At 48.2% G+C, this 13,836-nt stretch overlaps 1 protein-coding gene across 1 annotated transcript; it reads left to right on the plus strand.

The window, feature by feature from the left end:
- Positions 1–2,731: 2,731 nt before the first annotated feature.
- Positions 2,732–10,502, plus strand: LOC115643425 (C-type lectin domain family 17, member A-like). The gene is made up of 7 exons (XM_030547454.1): positions 2,732–2,828; positions 3,416–3,526; positions 4,853–4,942; positions 6,040–6,153; positions 7,360–7,511; positions 9,057–9,166; positions 10,370–10,502. The coding sequence occupies exons 1-7, from the start codon at positions 2,732–2,734 to the stop codon at positions 10,500–10,502; spliced, it is 807 nt and encodes a 268-aa protein (XP_030403314.1).
- The last annotated feature ends 3,334 nt before the right edge of the window (positions 10,503–13,836 follow it).

The raw sequence follows: 13,836 nt of genomic DNA on the forward strand, positions 1-13,836 counted from the left end.
TAACAGGGTTAAACTGCATATTACATGTTCTGTGCTTTTTTACAGAAAATCATACAGGATAAGTGGTTACAGTAAGCACAATGGAATCCTTCCAAATGACTAATGGAAGCTTTATGAGCTTTAATCTCCGAGCTCCATCAGCGCCCCGATTGTTAATATATATTGCTTGGAATCAACTGAAAAGATTTGAGGTGTCCAGACCTTATCCCATTAGACAATTGAGTGCAAAAGGACAAAATACTTGGGGTATTGGTAATGTGATCACCATGTGGTGGAATGATAAATACACTTCCGTGCGGAAGCAAGACCAAGTAGGGAAACAGCCTTTGTGGATGTTGGGACAAGGAATTTAATGGGTTAATACCACAGCTATTGTTCCCTTGTGAACAAGATTCCTGTTCCTGAACCCCCTAAGTGACCAAACGATTCTGGTGTTATTGTACTGGGATTATATTCCCCTGGAGCAGGCCAGCAAAAAACATAAATGGCTGGAATGAAGTTAAACCAATTAGGTCCTATGACATTAACAGTTTGACATTACCGCTGCTACTAAGGGTACGTCTACAGTACAAAATTAATTTGAACTTATTCAATTGAGGGGACTGGACTCGATGACCTCTCGAGGTCCCTTCCAGTCCTAGAATCTATGAATCTATGAATTGGAATTTTTGGAATCAATTTTATACATTTGGTGTTGTGTGTCCCCACTAAAGCACTTGAATTCGGCGGAGTGCATCCACAGTACCAAGGCTAGCATCAGATGTCAGAGCGGTGCACTACAGAAGACAACCATTTACCGCCTTTTATTGGCCATCTTGAACCAAACAGCTTTCCTACATTTCGCGTCCTTTTTCCGGGATTACCCGTGCAGGCACCATAGCAAGCATGGAGTCCACTCGGATCTCCTCTGCAGTTTTGACCATTGTAAATATTTCACGCATTATCCAGCAGTATGTGCAGTACCTGCAAAACTAGGTGAGGAAGCGATGACAGTGTGATTACTATACTGAGGACATGGACACAGACGTTCTTAGAAGCACGGCATGTGGCGATTGGGAGATCATGATGGCATTGAGCCAGGTTCGTGCCGTGGAATGCTGATTCTGGGCCCGGGAAACAAGCACAGGGTTGGGACCACGGCATCCGTGGCGGCTTCAGCTAAACATAGAAGCTGCTGCCAAATTGCCACCACTGCGGAAACGCGCCTGCCACCCTAAGGGCACACGGACTGCCCCTGCCATCCGCGGCAGCAATGCGGCATGCTGCTTGGGGCGGCAAAAACTGTAGAGCTGGCCCTGTTGCTGAAGGTGCAATCCATCCCATCATCCAGATCATTAATAAAGATGTTGAACAAAACCTGCCCCACGACCGACCCCTGGGGTACTCTGCTTGATACCAGCTGCCAACTGGAGATTAAGCCGTTGATCAATACCCATTCAGCCCGACAATCTAGCCAGCTTTCTATCCACTTTATTGTCCATTCATCCAATCCATACTTTTTTAACTTGCTGGCAAGAATACTGTGGAAGACCGTTCAAAAGCTTTGCTAAAGTCAAGATCTATCACGTCCACTGCTTTCCCCATATCCACAGAGCCAGTTTTCTCATCATAGAAGGCAAACAGGTTGGTCAGGAACGACTTGCCCTTAGTGAATCCATGTTGACGGTTCCTGATCACCTTCCTCTCCTCCAAGTGCTTCAAAATGGTTTCCTTGAGGACCTGCTCCATGATTTTTCTAGGGACTGAGGTGAGACTGACTGGTCTCTAGTTCCCTTGTATCTACTTCTTCCCTTTTTTAAAGATTGGCACTGTATACTGCCTGGTTTCTTTCAGCTGTACAAGCGGTGCTTAGAGAGTGAACACTGCCCCTAAACTCTTAACCAGCTGGTGTGGATGAGCCCCTGGCAGGGTTACAGCTGGTCTAGTGAGCTCCAGTGCCCCTCAGTCGCTGGCACATGTTCCCAAATCCCTGAGAAGACAAGATGGTGTCCAGGCTGGTGTAGAATGTCCCCTTAGTTTTTCAAGAGTTGCCCTTGTGGGATCAGGATGCTGGTGCCACAAGCTTCCAGTTGGAAAAGTGAGTGTGACTGCAGTTATTAGTGAGAAACTGACCTTTTTCTGGCCATGAAGGCTTCTGCTAATCCCATCTGCCATCCTGTCTAGTGTGTCCAGGAATAGTACAGGACCCCATCAGGTAAGGGGCTGGCAGAGGCTGCTCTGGGTACATGCAATGTAGGCAGGTGACTATGGTGGCAGACTTCTGGGCAGCTGCCTACAGTGGCTGCCCCCCAGTCATGCAAGACCACAACACCACTCACTGGAATTGGGCACTGCCGCCCTTTCCTTCATGATGGAGGAGTGACGGGGCAAAATCTGCCACCCTAGGCCTCTGAGGAGAGGGATGGTACACCGAAGTCTTGCCTAGGGCGGCAGATTGTCTTGAGCAGCCTTTGAGAGAGAAGTGCTGATTTCACCATGCTCTGATAAAAGTCAATGGGAGTTGAGCAATCTCAGAATCAGGAAGCGGTAATGACCAGAAACTGGAACCACAGAGATTCTATGATTCTGCACTTATCTGGAGAGGAAATGGGTGGGCCATGGTCCCTGACCTGGAAATTCTGAGAATGGTAAGTGTGACTACAGGCGTCCGTTTCCCTGGAAATCCATGAAGACGGCTCCCATCAATATAAATGCACCAATGGCAAGAAGCTGAACTTAGACATCCGCAGCCATGTACCCGGACAGCTCCTACCACAAATGGGACAACTCAGAGGAGGTGGAACTGACAGTGCAGGGAGAGAGCAGCGCACCTGGGAGAGGCGGTAAAGGTGAGCTGGCCTGAGGAAGGGTGGCCTTGTGATTAAGGAGCTGCCCTGGGAGTCAGGAGGCCTATGTTCGATTCCTAGCTTCACTAATTTAAGGTTAGCTAGTGACCACACTCAGAAGGGTTTCTCATTCTCTCCTAATTAGTGTCTTGGTTAAGTCTGGATATTCCCATCATCCTCAAACTCCTTTCTTATCATGGGGCAAACTCATCCCTGGCTCACTCCAGTGTCTTCAGTGTTGCTATTCCAGGGAGGAAACTGGTCCTGTGACCTGCCCATATCTTCCCGCTACAGCCTGAGAAGATTCTCATGTTCCCTTGAAGGCATGGGCTTCTCAATCTGGGGTTCACGATCCTCTGCCCTTCCCATACTGCCAAAAGGGAGAGGGGTTCCCAACATGGAAAATGGAACTCAGGGAAGACTGAGAAATGCCTTAAGGTATTTACCCTACTGTGAATCCCTCCCCTCTCTTTGTCCAGTTATGATCTCTTGCAGGGAACCATGTTCAGTGCCAGGAGTCTCTCCCCAGAGGGAATGTTAGGAGGGGATGATCCCACATTGAGAGATCTAACCAGTGTTGCTCCCCACAGCTCTTTGCCTCTCCAGCTCCACCCAAGGGAAGGCCATTGCGATCCTGTATGTCCTGCTAGTGATTTGCATTGCAGTGGTCACAGCTCTCATTGTGGTGAACGTTGGGAAATGTAAGTCTCCTGTTGGTTTCTACCTCGGCCTCAGATCTCACCTGCCAAGAGTGAGACTGCTCTGATTTGATTTTGGTCGATTTTAACAATGGGGCACAAAATTGGGCTAATAAAGGAGGCTCAGCTGCAAACTTAATTATGGAGCAGTTGCCATTGCTACATAACTTTCACTCACCCCTGAGTTAAAGTGACTGGATTTTCAAAGGGGTAGGATTTGTCCTTAGTTTTCAGGTATCTAAAAGGGTGTCATCAGGAGGAGGGAGAAAACTTGTTCACCTTAGCCTCCAATGATAGAACAAGAAGCAATGGGCTTAAACTGCAGCAAGGGAGATTTAGGTTGGACATTAGGAAAAAGTTCCTAACTGTCAGGGTAGTTAAACACTGGAATAGATTGCCTAGGGAAGTTGTGGAATCTCCATCTCTGGAGATATTTAAGAGTAGGTTAGATAAATGTCTATTAGGGATGGTCTAGACAGTATTTGGTCCTGCCATGAGGGCAGGGGACTGGACTCGATGACCTCTCGAGGTCCCTTCCAGTCCTGGAGTCTGAGTCTATGAGCATAACTCCCACTAGCTTTCCATGGGACTTATGCTCATAAATCTCAGAAAAATCCCACCTAAAATCAGTTAACAGGGCATGTTTGTGGTGACATTTTGAAGGTTGTGAAATACTCATTAAAAAATGTTCTTTTCAATGGCTTTCTGGGGCCAGTGCAAAGGGCTGGCTGTGGATCCCGCTAGCGGAAAGCGAATGTCTGCGAGTGAGAATAATTCAATGTGGGCATGACACAATGCGCTGCCACTGTTGCCTCTTCCATATTAACACAAGGAGAGCTAGGGCCTGACAAATGCATTCCTTTCCTTTTTAACTTGGCAACCAGCTAACCACACACAAACTGAGGCAGGCCCCTAGTGGCAGCAGGCAGCTTTCTGCTCTGCACAGCAGTCAGAGCCCTGCATTGCTTTGGGAACGCTGAACCTTTTCACTCTCAGCTTTGCTATGCCCCTTTGAGCTCTCCAGCCACATTTCATAGGAGGTGCACCACATATCTTGGGGCCACTGGCAGCTCAGTGTAACATAGAGCAGCCCCAACACAACTCTAAATTGTACCGAGGACCAAGCAGGAGTCCAAAATAATGAATCCCTGTGTTGAGCACAGTGTGCCTGTAGCAGAGGATCATAGCAAGCTAGAGGTAATGGATACAAGAAGTCTTGGGTGGTAATTGGGAGGAAAGTGCATTTTGTAGCAGCACTGATGTTCCCACATCTGTGGATTTCCCCTACTGATAAATTTTACTCTGCTATCAAAAATCTCATGTCTACAGTGTCCCAGGGTCCTGCTGAAGCCCGGCTGGATCGAGATACAATCAGAAGAGATTCCAGGATAAATCTATCAGATCACCAGGACTATCCAGGTGAGAGGATAAAGGAAATGTTTCTATTTCTTGTTAGACTTTGCAGATCTCTTTTGTTCCTTACACCTCAAGGGAGGGGAGAGTTGGGACCATGGGGATCAGTTGCAGAGCTGGTGAAGTTGATGTAGCTCCTTGGACTTCAGTGGAGCCGAGCAGACATACATCAGCTGGGAATCTGACCACAGCTCAGACAGGACTGAGATTATTGTCGGGAATGGGACAACCACAGGAGGTGGAAGCAGCTCTTAGAAGACGTGGGAGAACATTGTCCTGCTGCTAGGATCATTGATTGTCCAATGAGATTTTGTTCTGATGAGGTCACTTTTCTACCAGTTTCTCATTGGCTGAAAGCATTATGCTGCTGGGGAAGTCTTGGCATACATGAAATTGTTCTGTTCCAGAGGTAGGCATGTGCCTGGGGCTCCCATAAACAGCCACTACTTAGGTGAGTGGAAACAGAGACCTGTGTCCTCCAGGACAGATCTCAGCTTAAATGAAGTAAGGAAGCAGTTATCTGGACAGGGGTAGAAGTGTGGCGGTGGGTCCACAATCATCCAGCACATGGTCCCTGCCAACCCTGTAGATATGTGAGATGAGGGGTATTGGGTAAGGGGGCTCTGGTTCACTCAGCGCTGATGAGAGATAACAGCTCCTATGGCCTGCAGAAGGAATTTGGGAATGCTCAGCCTTTCTGGTATCAGGCCCATCCAGTACAAACATGAGCCGGATTCTGATCTTGGCTCTGCTGGTGTCAGTGCTGTGACTATGGATTTAGACCTCCATAGAAAAGCCCTGTGATGCAGAAGAGGAGTGTGGGCTACGTGACTTTGAGCCAACTGAGGTAAAAATTCCCTCACTGAATCCAACAGTTGGCTTGAAGGAAAATCAATGAGCCCAGGAGAGCACAGGTGCTTAGATAATACAGTGGTTGAGTCCAGTATCAGAGCATAGGTAGGTCAAAGGCTGTGAATGGGGGCTGTGTGTTTGCGGATAGATGGACACATTTCCAGCTGCTGTGAAGGAAGGTCTGAGCCAGCCCAGAAATATCAACCTGTTGATTCCGCTGGCATTTTTCTACGCCCTGCCTGCCCTGACAGAGATAAGGAACCTAACGCACAGCATGTCGAAGGAGCTGGCTGAGGTGAGAAGGGACCATGACAGACTTCAGGAGGTCTTGAGCAGGGTGCAGGACGAGTTACGGAACATCACAGGTAAGGGGGCACCAGATAGGGCTTGAAACCAGTGACAGAATTAATGACAAATGCCCAGAGTTAATGAAAGGCAATAGGGAACAGGGCATTCGACTGTTATGTTCTCAACAGGCCTATGGCCTGTGCAGCTCCCCCTGCACTGAAACGGAATACATCTCCCCAGCTGGGGGTCCCCAGTGGCTGTAGAGCCAGCACAGATGTCTCCTATGCCACCCTCCTGTCTGGCCCTGATTCTCTCATTGGTTCTAAGCCTTGGGCACCAGAGATGGTGTAGAACCAACCAGAGACTCAAGGAGCCATAAGCCATTCCCTGATACCTGCCCTACACGCAATGGAAATGGACACAGCTGATAATTTGGCTAAGTACATAATGAAGCCTAACATTATGTACTTAGCCAAATTATCAGCTGTGTCCAGCCTAACATGCAATGGTTACAATACTGTATGGCAGAAGCCACCAGATAGTGCTGTTGTATATCAGCTTGCAAGTTCTCTTTCCAAGCATGGCAGAAGTGTTCAGTCTTTGTGTTGTTGGTTTCAGGCTGTGATATTTTTTGAGGGGGGAGCTGTTGCAACTGGCAAGGGAGTTTGCTCCCTGCCTGACACACTCTAACTAGGGTCAGTTCTTGGGGCAGAGTTGTACCCAGGAAACTGGGGCATCAGCGTCTGGACTGAGCTTTGAGATTGGCCTGTGTTTTGTGTATGGGCATCTCTTTTCCAGGACTAGTATACCCAGTGAAAATCAACAAGTTATACTAGGAAAATATTAAAACATTGATTTATTTTTCAATGGGAAACCTATTTACCAGACCCTGCCATCTGCTACCACATGTCAGAGGGGTGACAATGCCGTGTAACTTATAAAACCACTCCACAGAGGATGAATGTCAAAGTATGAATATTTTTAAGAAACTATTTGGCATGCTTTTCAGGAGGGGGCAGGGAAATTTGATGGTAAAATTCACGAATAAGTCTAAATACTTAATACATTCTAGAATTTCTTTAACTGCTTATGAGCACCTTTTGGAAGGAAAAAGAATCCAATTTCAGGGAATAAACAAATTCAGTGCAAACGATTTGCTTGAAGCCAATGAGAATGTCAGAAGTAAATAAGAAGTATGGGGACACGGCTAAGTTTTCACACTACAGTGAGACTGCATTTTGACTCTCTGATGCAGGCTTGTCCCATAATTTTACTTCTCACAGAAGTCATCTGCACAAAATGTCCACCTGGCTGGCAGCATTTTGAGAAAAAATGTTACTTCATTTCAACATCGACTAAATCCTGGTTGGATGCTAAGCAGTTCTGTACCAATGAAGGCTCTCACCTGGTTATTGTTAACACCAAACAGGAACAGGTAAACCATCCACTCAGATTCCTATTGTGGATCATGCAGAATGGAAGTAATTAAGCACAAGGGGCCAGATTCTGTTCTGTTACACCAGGATGAATCTGGAGTTACTCTAGATTTAACCCAGCGTAACTGAGATCACAATCTGCCCTAAGTCCTCCAGAAATTTAGCAATATCTTTGAATGTAGCTTGCTGTTCAAAAAGGATTGAGGGAACCTGGATACTTACTGTCATTTGAAAATTGTCAAGTGAGCTTTGTGAACAGAAAGCTCAGTCTCAGATGTGGATGATTCAATATGAATCAAAATTCATGTGGGGGGAGGGGCAGTTTTAATCCCATGATTATAGAGTACCAAGGGTAGCTAAAAACAACATTTGATCGCTAACAACCTGGGCAGGATTTCAACTGCTGACCCAGAGGTGCAATGCCTTTCAGAGCAGCTAACTACTACACTAGGGAAGGCCTTTGATATCTTAGGGAAGACCCCACTCCAGATTCCTCATCAGGACTTTGCAGAAGGAATCCTGCCCTGATGGAGAATCCACCTTAAGTTTTAAATTGAGCCCGGTGCCTGCTGGGAAAAGAACTTTAGGAGACTAGTTGGTGCTTGGAGGATGCCCATGTAGTGCAGAGGTGGGCAAGGTACTGGGGTGAATATGGAGTCACCAGAACCAAAATCTGTGTCATGAGCAGCACATCTCATAGCATGTGTGTTTCGCTATCCCATCCTTGGGCCAGAATTTAAGGCACCCCCAGTAACCAGGGTACAGAATGGACTTCAGTGGGTCTGGAAGATGATACCTTGGTCCCTGTCCAACCAAGAGATCTGTGACCATGGGATTGACAAGCCCCAAAAGCAGGCCCTCAGCAAGTGTAGGAGGGTTGAAAATTATACGCAGTCCTCAGGGAACAGCAGTGTAATATTCAGCCTTATTGTTGTCACTTATCGGTATTGTGAGAGCATGCAGAAGTACCAATCAGAGCCCCATTGTGCTAGGTGCTGTGCAGACATCACAAAAAGACAGTCCTTGCCCCAAACAGCTTACTGGCCAGTGTTCCCCTCCCATTCTGAAGGGGAGATTTGCAGGACAAAGGGCAGAGATGAGGCCTTTGAAGTACAGCTGGTCAGATAATGAGCTTTTTTTCTCCTGTGGAAAATTTCATTTGGGAAAAAAATTATATACTGCAAATTTTCAACTGAAATCTGAAACATTTCAATTTGGAAATGCTGCTGCAGTGCCTCATAGGAGCTTTAGTTTGGAAGCCTCAGGCCCCCATTCTTTAGCAGTCAGGTTAGCCAGTCAGTCTACGTGTCCCGTGATGCACAAGGGTCACTCCTCCTGAAGAGAGGAAGTGATGCAGCATGGGAGTGCCTGATGCATCATAGAAAATGTAGGGTGGCAGCCCTAATGTAAAGGTTTGGAAAAACAGGAGGAGGGGTGAGAATCTACAGCTACAGACTCTGCTGGCCACAATCACAGGCCCCATGAGACCCCCTCACCTTCTGCTTGGGATCATGATTGTCTCCTTCACCTGTTTTCCCACATAGATGTTTTTATCAAACCACATCACTGAGCCGAACGTGTACTGGCTGGGCCTCAGCGACTCAGCGAAGGAAGGGGAGTGGCACTGGCTGGATGGCAGCCCCCTGTCTGTCAGGCAAGTCCCTCTTTGTTCAGCTTCTTTGGAGAGAGAACTGTCCCTTACAGTCAGCTGTTTCTGCTTTATCTCCTGTCCTGCTAAAGAGCCAGATAGAGCGCTGATACCAATGCAATTGATACTAGAGGGGTCTCTGGTCCCCTTTATTTGCTAAAGCATGTAAAGATGTTTGAGTCTGCTACTGCCTCCATGCTAATGTCATCCAGGGTCAGCACAGAGCAGGGACTGGACCTGGGATGTTCCTGGGGATCAGAAAGCTGCTTTACCTTGGAGCATTCTGAGTGTCATGCTAAGGAAAGGTGCGGGGGAGAACAGCAACATGGCCCAGGGGACAGGGCCCTGGAGAAGGAGGCAGCACTGCTGGGTTCTAGTCCTAGCCCCATGAGTGTGCTCTGCTGGCCAACTGTGAAGCATGTCTCTCCCTGCTCTATGCCTCAGTTTCCTCCCCTGTAAAATGCACTGGAAACTGATGTCGTCCAAACTGAGAACAGCTCTGGCTTGAGCAGTGGCTGGGCCAGCTTCCCCCTATTCAGTGGCTAGCACCAACCTGCCATGGCCCTGACCTCCAGGCACCACCTCAAGCATTGAGTAGGTAGATCAGTCCATGCCCACCTTGACTCTCTCTGCTAAAACTATCAGACTAGTCACGGCCCATTGGCCTTGGTGACATGGAGGCCTGTCCCCTAGGAGCTGGCTCATTTCACTCGACCTGCATGGAGGAGGTTTTCGAACTACAGACACTGTATGCATGTGGACTCTGTTCTGTTGCTATGACTCCAGCCACACTGGGGATGGGATGGGAGATGATTGTCACCAGGGCAGCCTGTGGAAGCCAGGAGCAAGTGGAGCATTTGCAGGGGTGCTGGGATACACAGCATCCACCAGTGGGAGTTGCTCTAGGAGCAGAGCCATCTAAACCATGTTTCTGCAGTGCAGGCACAGTCAAGCATCGGTCTCTTTGTGCCCCGACTGCCCTCTGTGCTGTGATGAGCAGCCATCCATCCAACTTCCTCTTACCCAGCGACTGCACCACCTGGCCTGCCAACCCCTGCTGTTTGGATGGTGACATTTAAAGGCAGCTAGAGCTGTATGAGGCAGCTGGCATCCACCAGGGTCCTTCCATCCAAAGTTATTGGAACCCCATCTCCCTTGTAGGACTTCATACCTACCTCTAATTCCATGGGGCTTCGGTTTGCATTTCAGGTTCTGGGGGCCCAGGGAACCCAACAATGTTGGGCATCAAGGGGAGGACTGTGGCAGCCTCCGCTTCGACGGGAAGTGGAACGATGCCACCTGCTCCATGACTGAGCACTGGATCTGCGAACGGCAGTGCTAGCTGAGTCCCCGCATCCACAGCGGGGAGGGCAGGTGTCACACAGCCTGCCCCACGTGGGACTGCTCCGGAGCGTTCATCTCTCTAAATCAGTGATTCTCAGACTACCGCTCGCGAGCTGCAAGAGGCTCTTTAATGACTCACCTGCAGCTATTGGCAGCACATGCTATTAAAACACTGTGATTTAATTATTAACCATCCTAAGTTATTAACCAGTCTGGATGCTTTTACTACGTTATTAACCCATTGAGTTATCAGCTTGCAGTAAGCTACTAACTTATTTGTTGTGAGAATAATAGATATAGTTATAAAACTAAATATTTCCCATCACACTGTTTAAATATCAATAGTACTATAGTAAATGAAACAATGAATTCACCTACTGTGGCTCTTTAGCATAATGGTGATGGCTAATTTGGCTCCTGAGCCGCTGTGGTCCGTGTATCACTGCTCTACATGCTGGGCAGCTATTTCAGCGAGCGGAGCTATGGGACGGGATCATGGAAAGCAGAGGTGGAGAAGCTGACTGGCATTGGACCGTCTAATCCATTTCCCTCCCATACTGGGGCCCAGGGCAGGGTTGTTCCCTCAGGGCTCCAGCATTAAATGTGGCTTCCACCCTTCCCCAAGAAGAAGCAATTCCCCACCTGGTAGATCGCACTGCCAGGCTGTTCTTCCTGACACTGGGCCAGAGTCTGATCTTAGGTGAACTGCTGTGAATGCAGAGGCTGAACTGGCTTCAGGGGAGTCACCCTGAACTGACATCAGTGTGAGTGAGATCAGAATTGGGGCCATTCACCGTCAAACGTCCTTTTCTTAATTCCATTCCATTGCTCCTGGCTCTGCCCCCAGGTGTCTCCGCTGAGAGGAAGGATGATCTGATGTGTAAGGCACAGGACTGGCACCTGGGTTCAGTTCCAGCTCTGCCACTGACTCCTTCACCTCTCTGGGCCTCAGTTTCCTTCTCTTTAAAATGGTGATGATAACCCTTCCTGTGTCTCTCTTGTCTATTGAGCCTGTGAGCTCTGGGGGGCAGGGACTGTCCCATTGTGTGTCAGCGCCACACCCGGCACAATGGGGCTGTGATCTCAGCTGGGGCCTCTATCTGGTCCTATAAGTGCTCCCAAATCACCTATTTGCATCTTTAGGGGGCTGTTCTGCCGATAGACGTAGGCACTCGGCTCCCAATGAAGGCAGTGGAGTTGCTTGTGTCTAGAAGTGCAGAGTTTGGTTCTTTATCTTATACCTCTGACTAAATCTTGAGGAGAGGAGCAGTGGTGGGTGGGGCACCCTAGGGGCTGCTGCTCCTCGGGTGGGGGGCCAGGGCCATCTGCACCTTTGCTGGGTGCGTCTGAGCAGCGGCCTCTTTGGCCGCCCCCGGGTCTGCTGCTGGGGGGCAGGAGGGTGGCAGGCCAGCGGCACCAACTTCAGGGGAAGCATGAGACTTCTCACATGTCACTCAAACTGAATTCCCCCATGATCATGCAGCATTTTTCTCTACTCATTACAGATAGGTGCATGAGTTGACGGTCATCCTGTTCCCTCCTGTTATCTGATGGTCTGTAGCAGACACCAACTAATGCCCGAGCTTGTGCTTTATCTGTTAGGACATTGATCCACAAGCATTCAAGATCATTTTCTTTCAAGTTATTAGTGACTTGGAAACAGGTAATGGAATTTTTGACATAGAGTGCAACTCCCACTGCTTTTGCCCACTTTATCCTTCCTAAGGAGGTTAGAACCATTGATTTTAACATTCCAATCATGGGAATCATCCCATAAGGTTTCAGTAATATCAACTACATCCAATTTATGCTAATAAATGAGCAATTCCAATCCCTCGTTTTTTACCTAGGCTCCTAGCATTGGCATAAAGGCAATTCAAGTATTCCTTCCCTTCATGTCCTTTGGTTCCACGATTAATTTTCTTCTCAGACTCTTGATTTTGTGCTGTGCTCAAATCTTCCCTCTTTTTACCCTCCCCTTTAGATTTTGGTTTAGCCCTTTAAAGGGGCACGAACCTCTTGAGCGTCTCTGAGTGGTGGGCTGTGGTACCACTGTCCTTTTTCTTGCTTTTGGTGCCCTCTGCAGGCTGCTGACTGACCTTGACTGACCTTCAGTGGCTTGGCCCTCCAGCCAAGTCAGGAAGTCCAAATGATCCCCTTCCAGGGTATTAAAGAGTCCAATAAAGAGCCAGTCCCTTTGCCCTTGATAGGGTCTTCAGCCAAGCTGTGGGCCTCTTAAATTCAGCCCTTCCTTTTGGCTCCCAAATAAGGCCAATCCCATTATTGGGGTTTATGTCACCTTACCTGTGGCCGGTAGGGGAACCTGAGCCCGGCGACTACTCCGAGTTCCAACACAGAGACCCTATTGTGGAAGCAGGGAAAGAAAGAGAGGGTTTAAGTGCATCCATTTAAGTGTCAGAGACAGAACAACTGTTGAGCTAAGTCTTAGCCTAATATCGCAAGACCTGTAGAAGCAGGGCTCACATCAGAAACGAGTGGAAAACAGCAGAATAGTCAGTGTGACCTTGCCTTGAGATAACGATGTTTGAGAAGAGAAAGTGAGAAAATACTGGAATAGATAGCAAATAGTCTAAATAAAATGCAGATGTTTGTAATTAATGCACATCACAAAGAAGTATAAATGCTTATGTGATTTTGCTGGTACTTGGAGAAACTGAGGCAGAGACGTTCTCTGCCAGCTGTATTCTTCCCGTGCAATTGCTTGAATAAAGCTGTCTCTGATTTCATTGCTTCCAATCTGAGAGTGGAGTTTTGTTTTTTCCACACTATGCACCACAGCCACACAGTGCTCCCTTCAATTCTTCATTGCTATTGTCCCTGGACCTCTTCCTACTGGGCCCTATTATCTCCAGCCCTGTCTCAGAGCCAGCGTCCTCAGGTTCTACTCTCTCTGCAATCCCAACTATGTAAGGTTCGCTAACCAAAAACTCTGCTTGATTGTCAGGCTCCTTTGGCCAGAGAGGAGCCCCCTTCTGCACTCCTCTGCTTTCAGCCTGGAACTAAACTGCTAAGAGTAGAAACTCCTTTTATCTGGGTCAGCTGGCACCTCACTGGCTGTTGCTCACCTTTCCAGTCCTTGGAGGACCAGGTCTCTGTGGTTTCCGAAATGGCTGCTCCAGAGTCTCCTATCTAGGCAAACTTGGAGGACTCACCTTCTCTGCTCTTCTTCTCTGAGACTGCTGTTTCTTGAGTCTGGGTGGGAGTAGGTTGGAGGAGGGCTGTGGAGCCCCCAGTAGGTCAAATATACCCCCTCTCAAACCAACTCTAGACAGCCCCAAGAAGAGTGGTCCCCCTTCTACTCAGGTGGAGGC

This window comes from Gopherus evgoodei, unplaced genomic scaffold (assembly GCF_007399415.2).
Source record: "Gopherus evgoodei ecotype Sinaloan lineage unplaced genomic scaffold, rGopEvg1_v1.p scaffold_59_arrow_ctg1, whole genome shotgun sequence".
NCBI lineage: Eukaryota > Metazoa > Chordata > Testudines > Testudinidae > Gopherus > Gopherus evgoodei.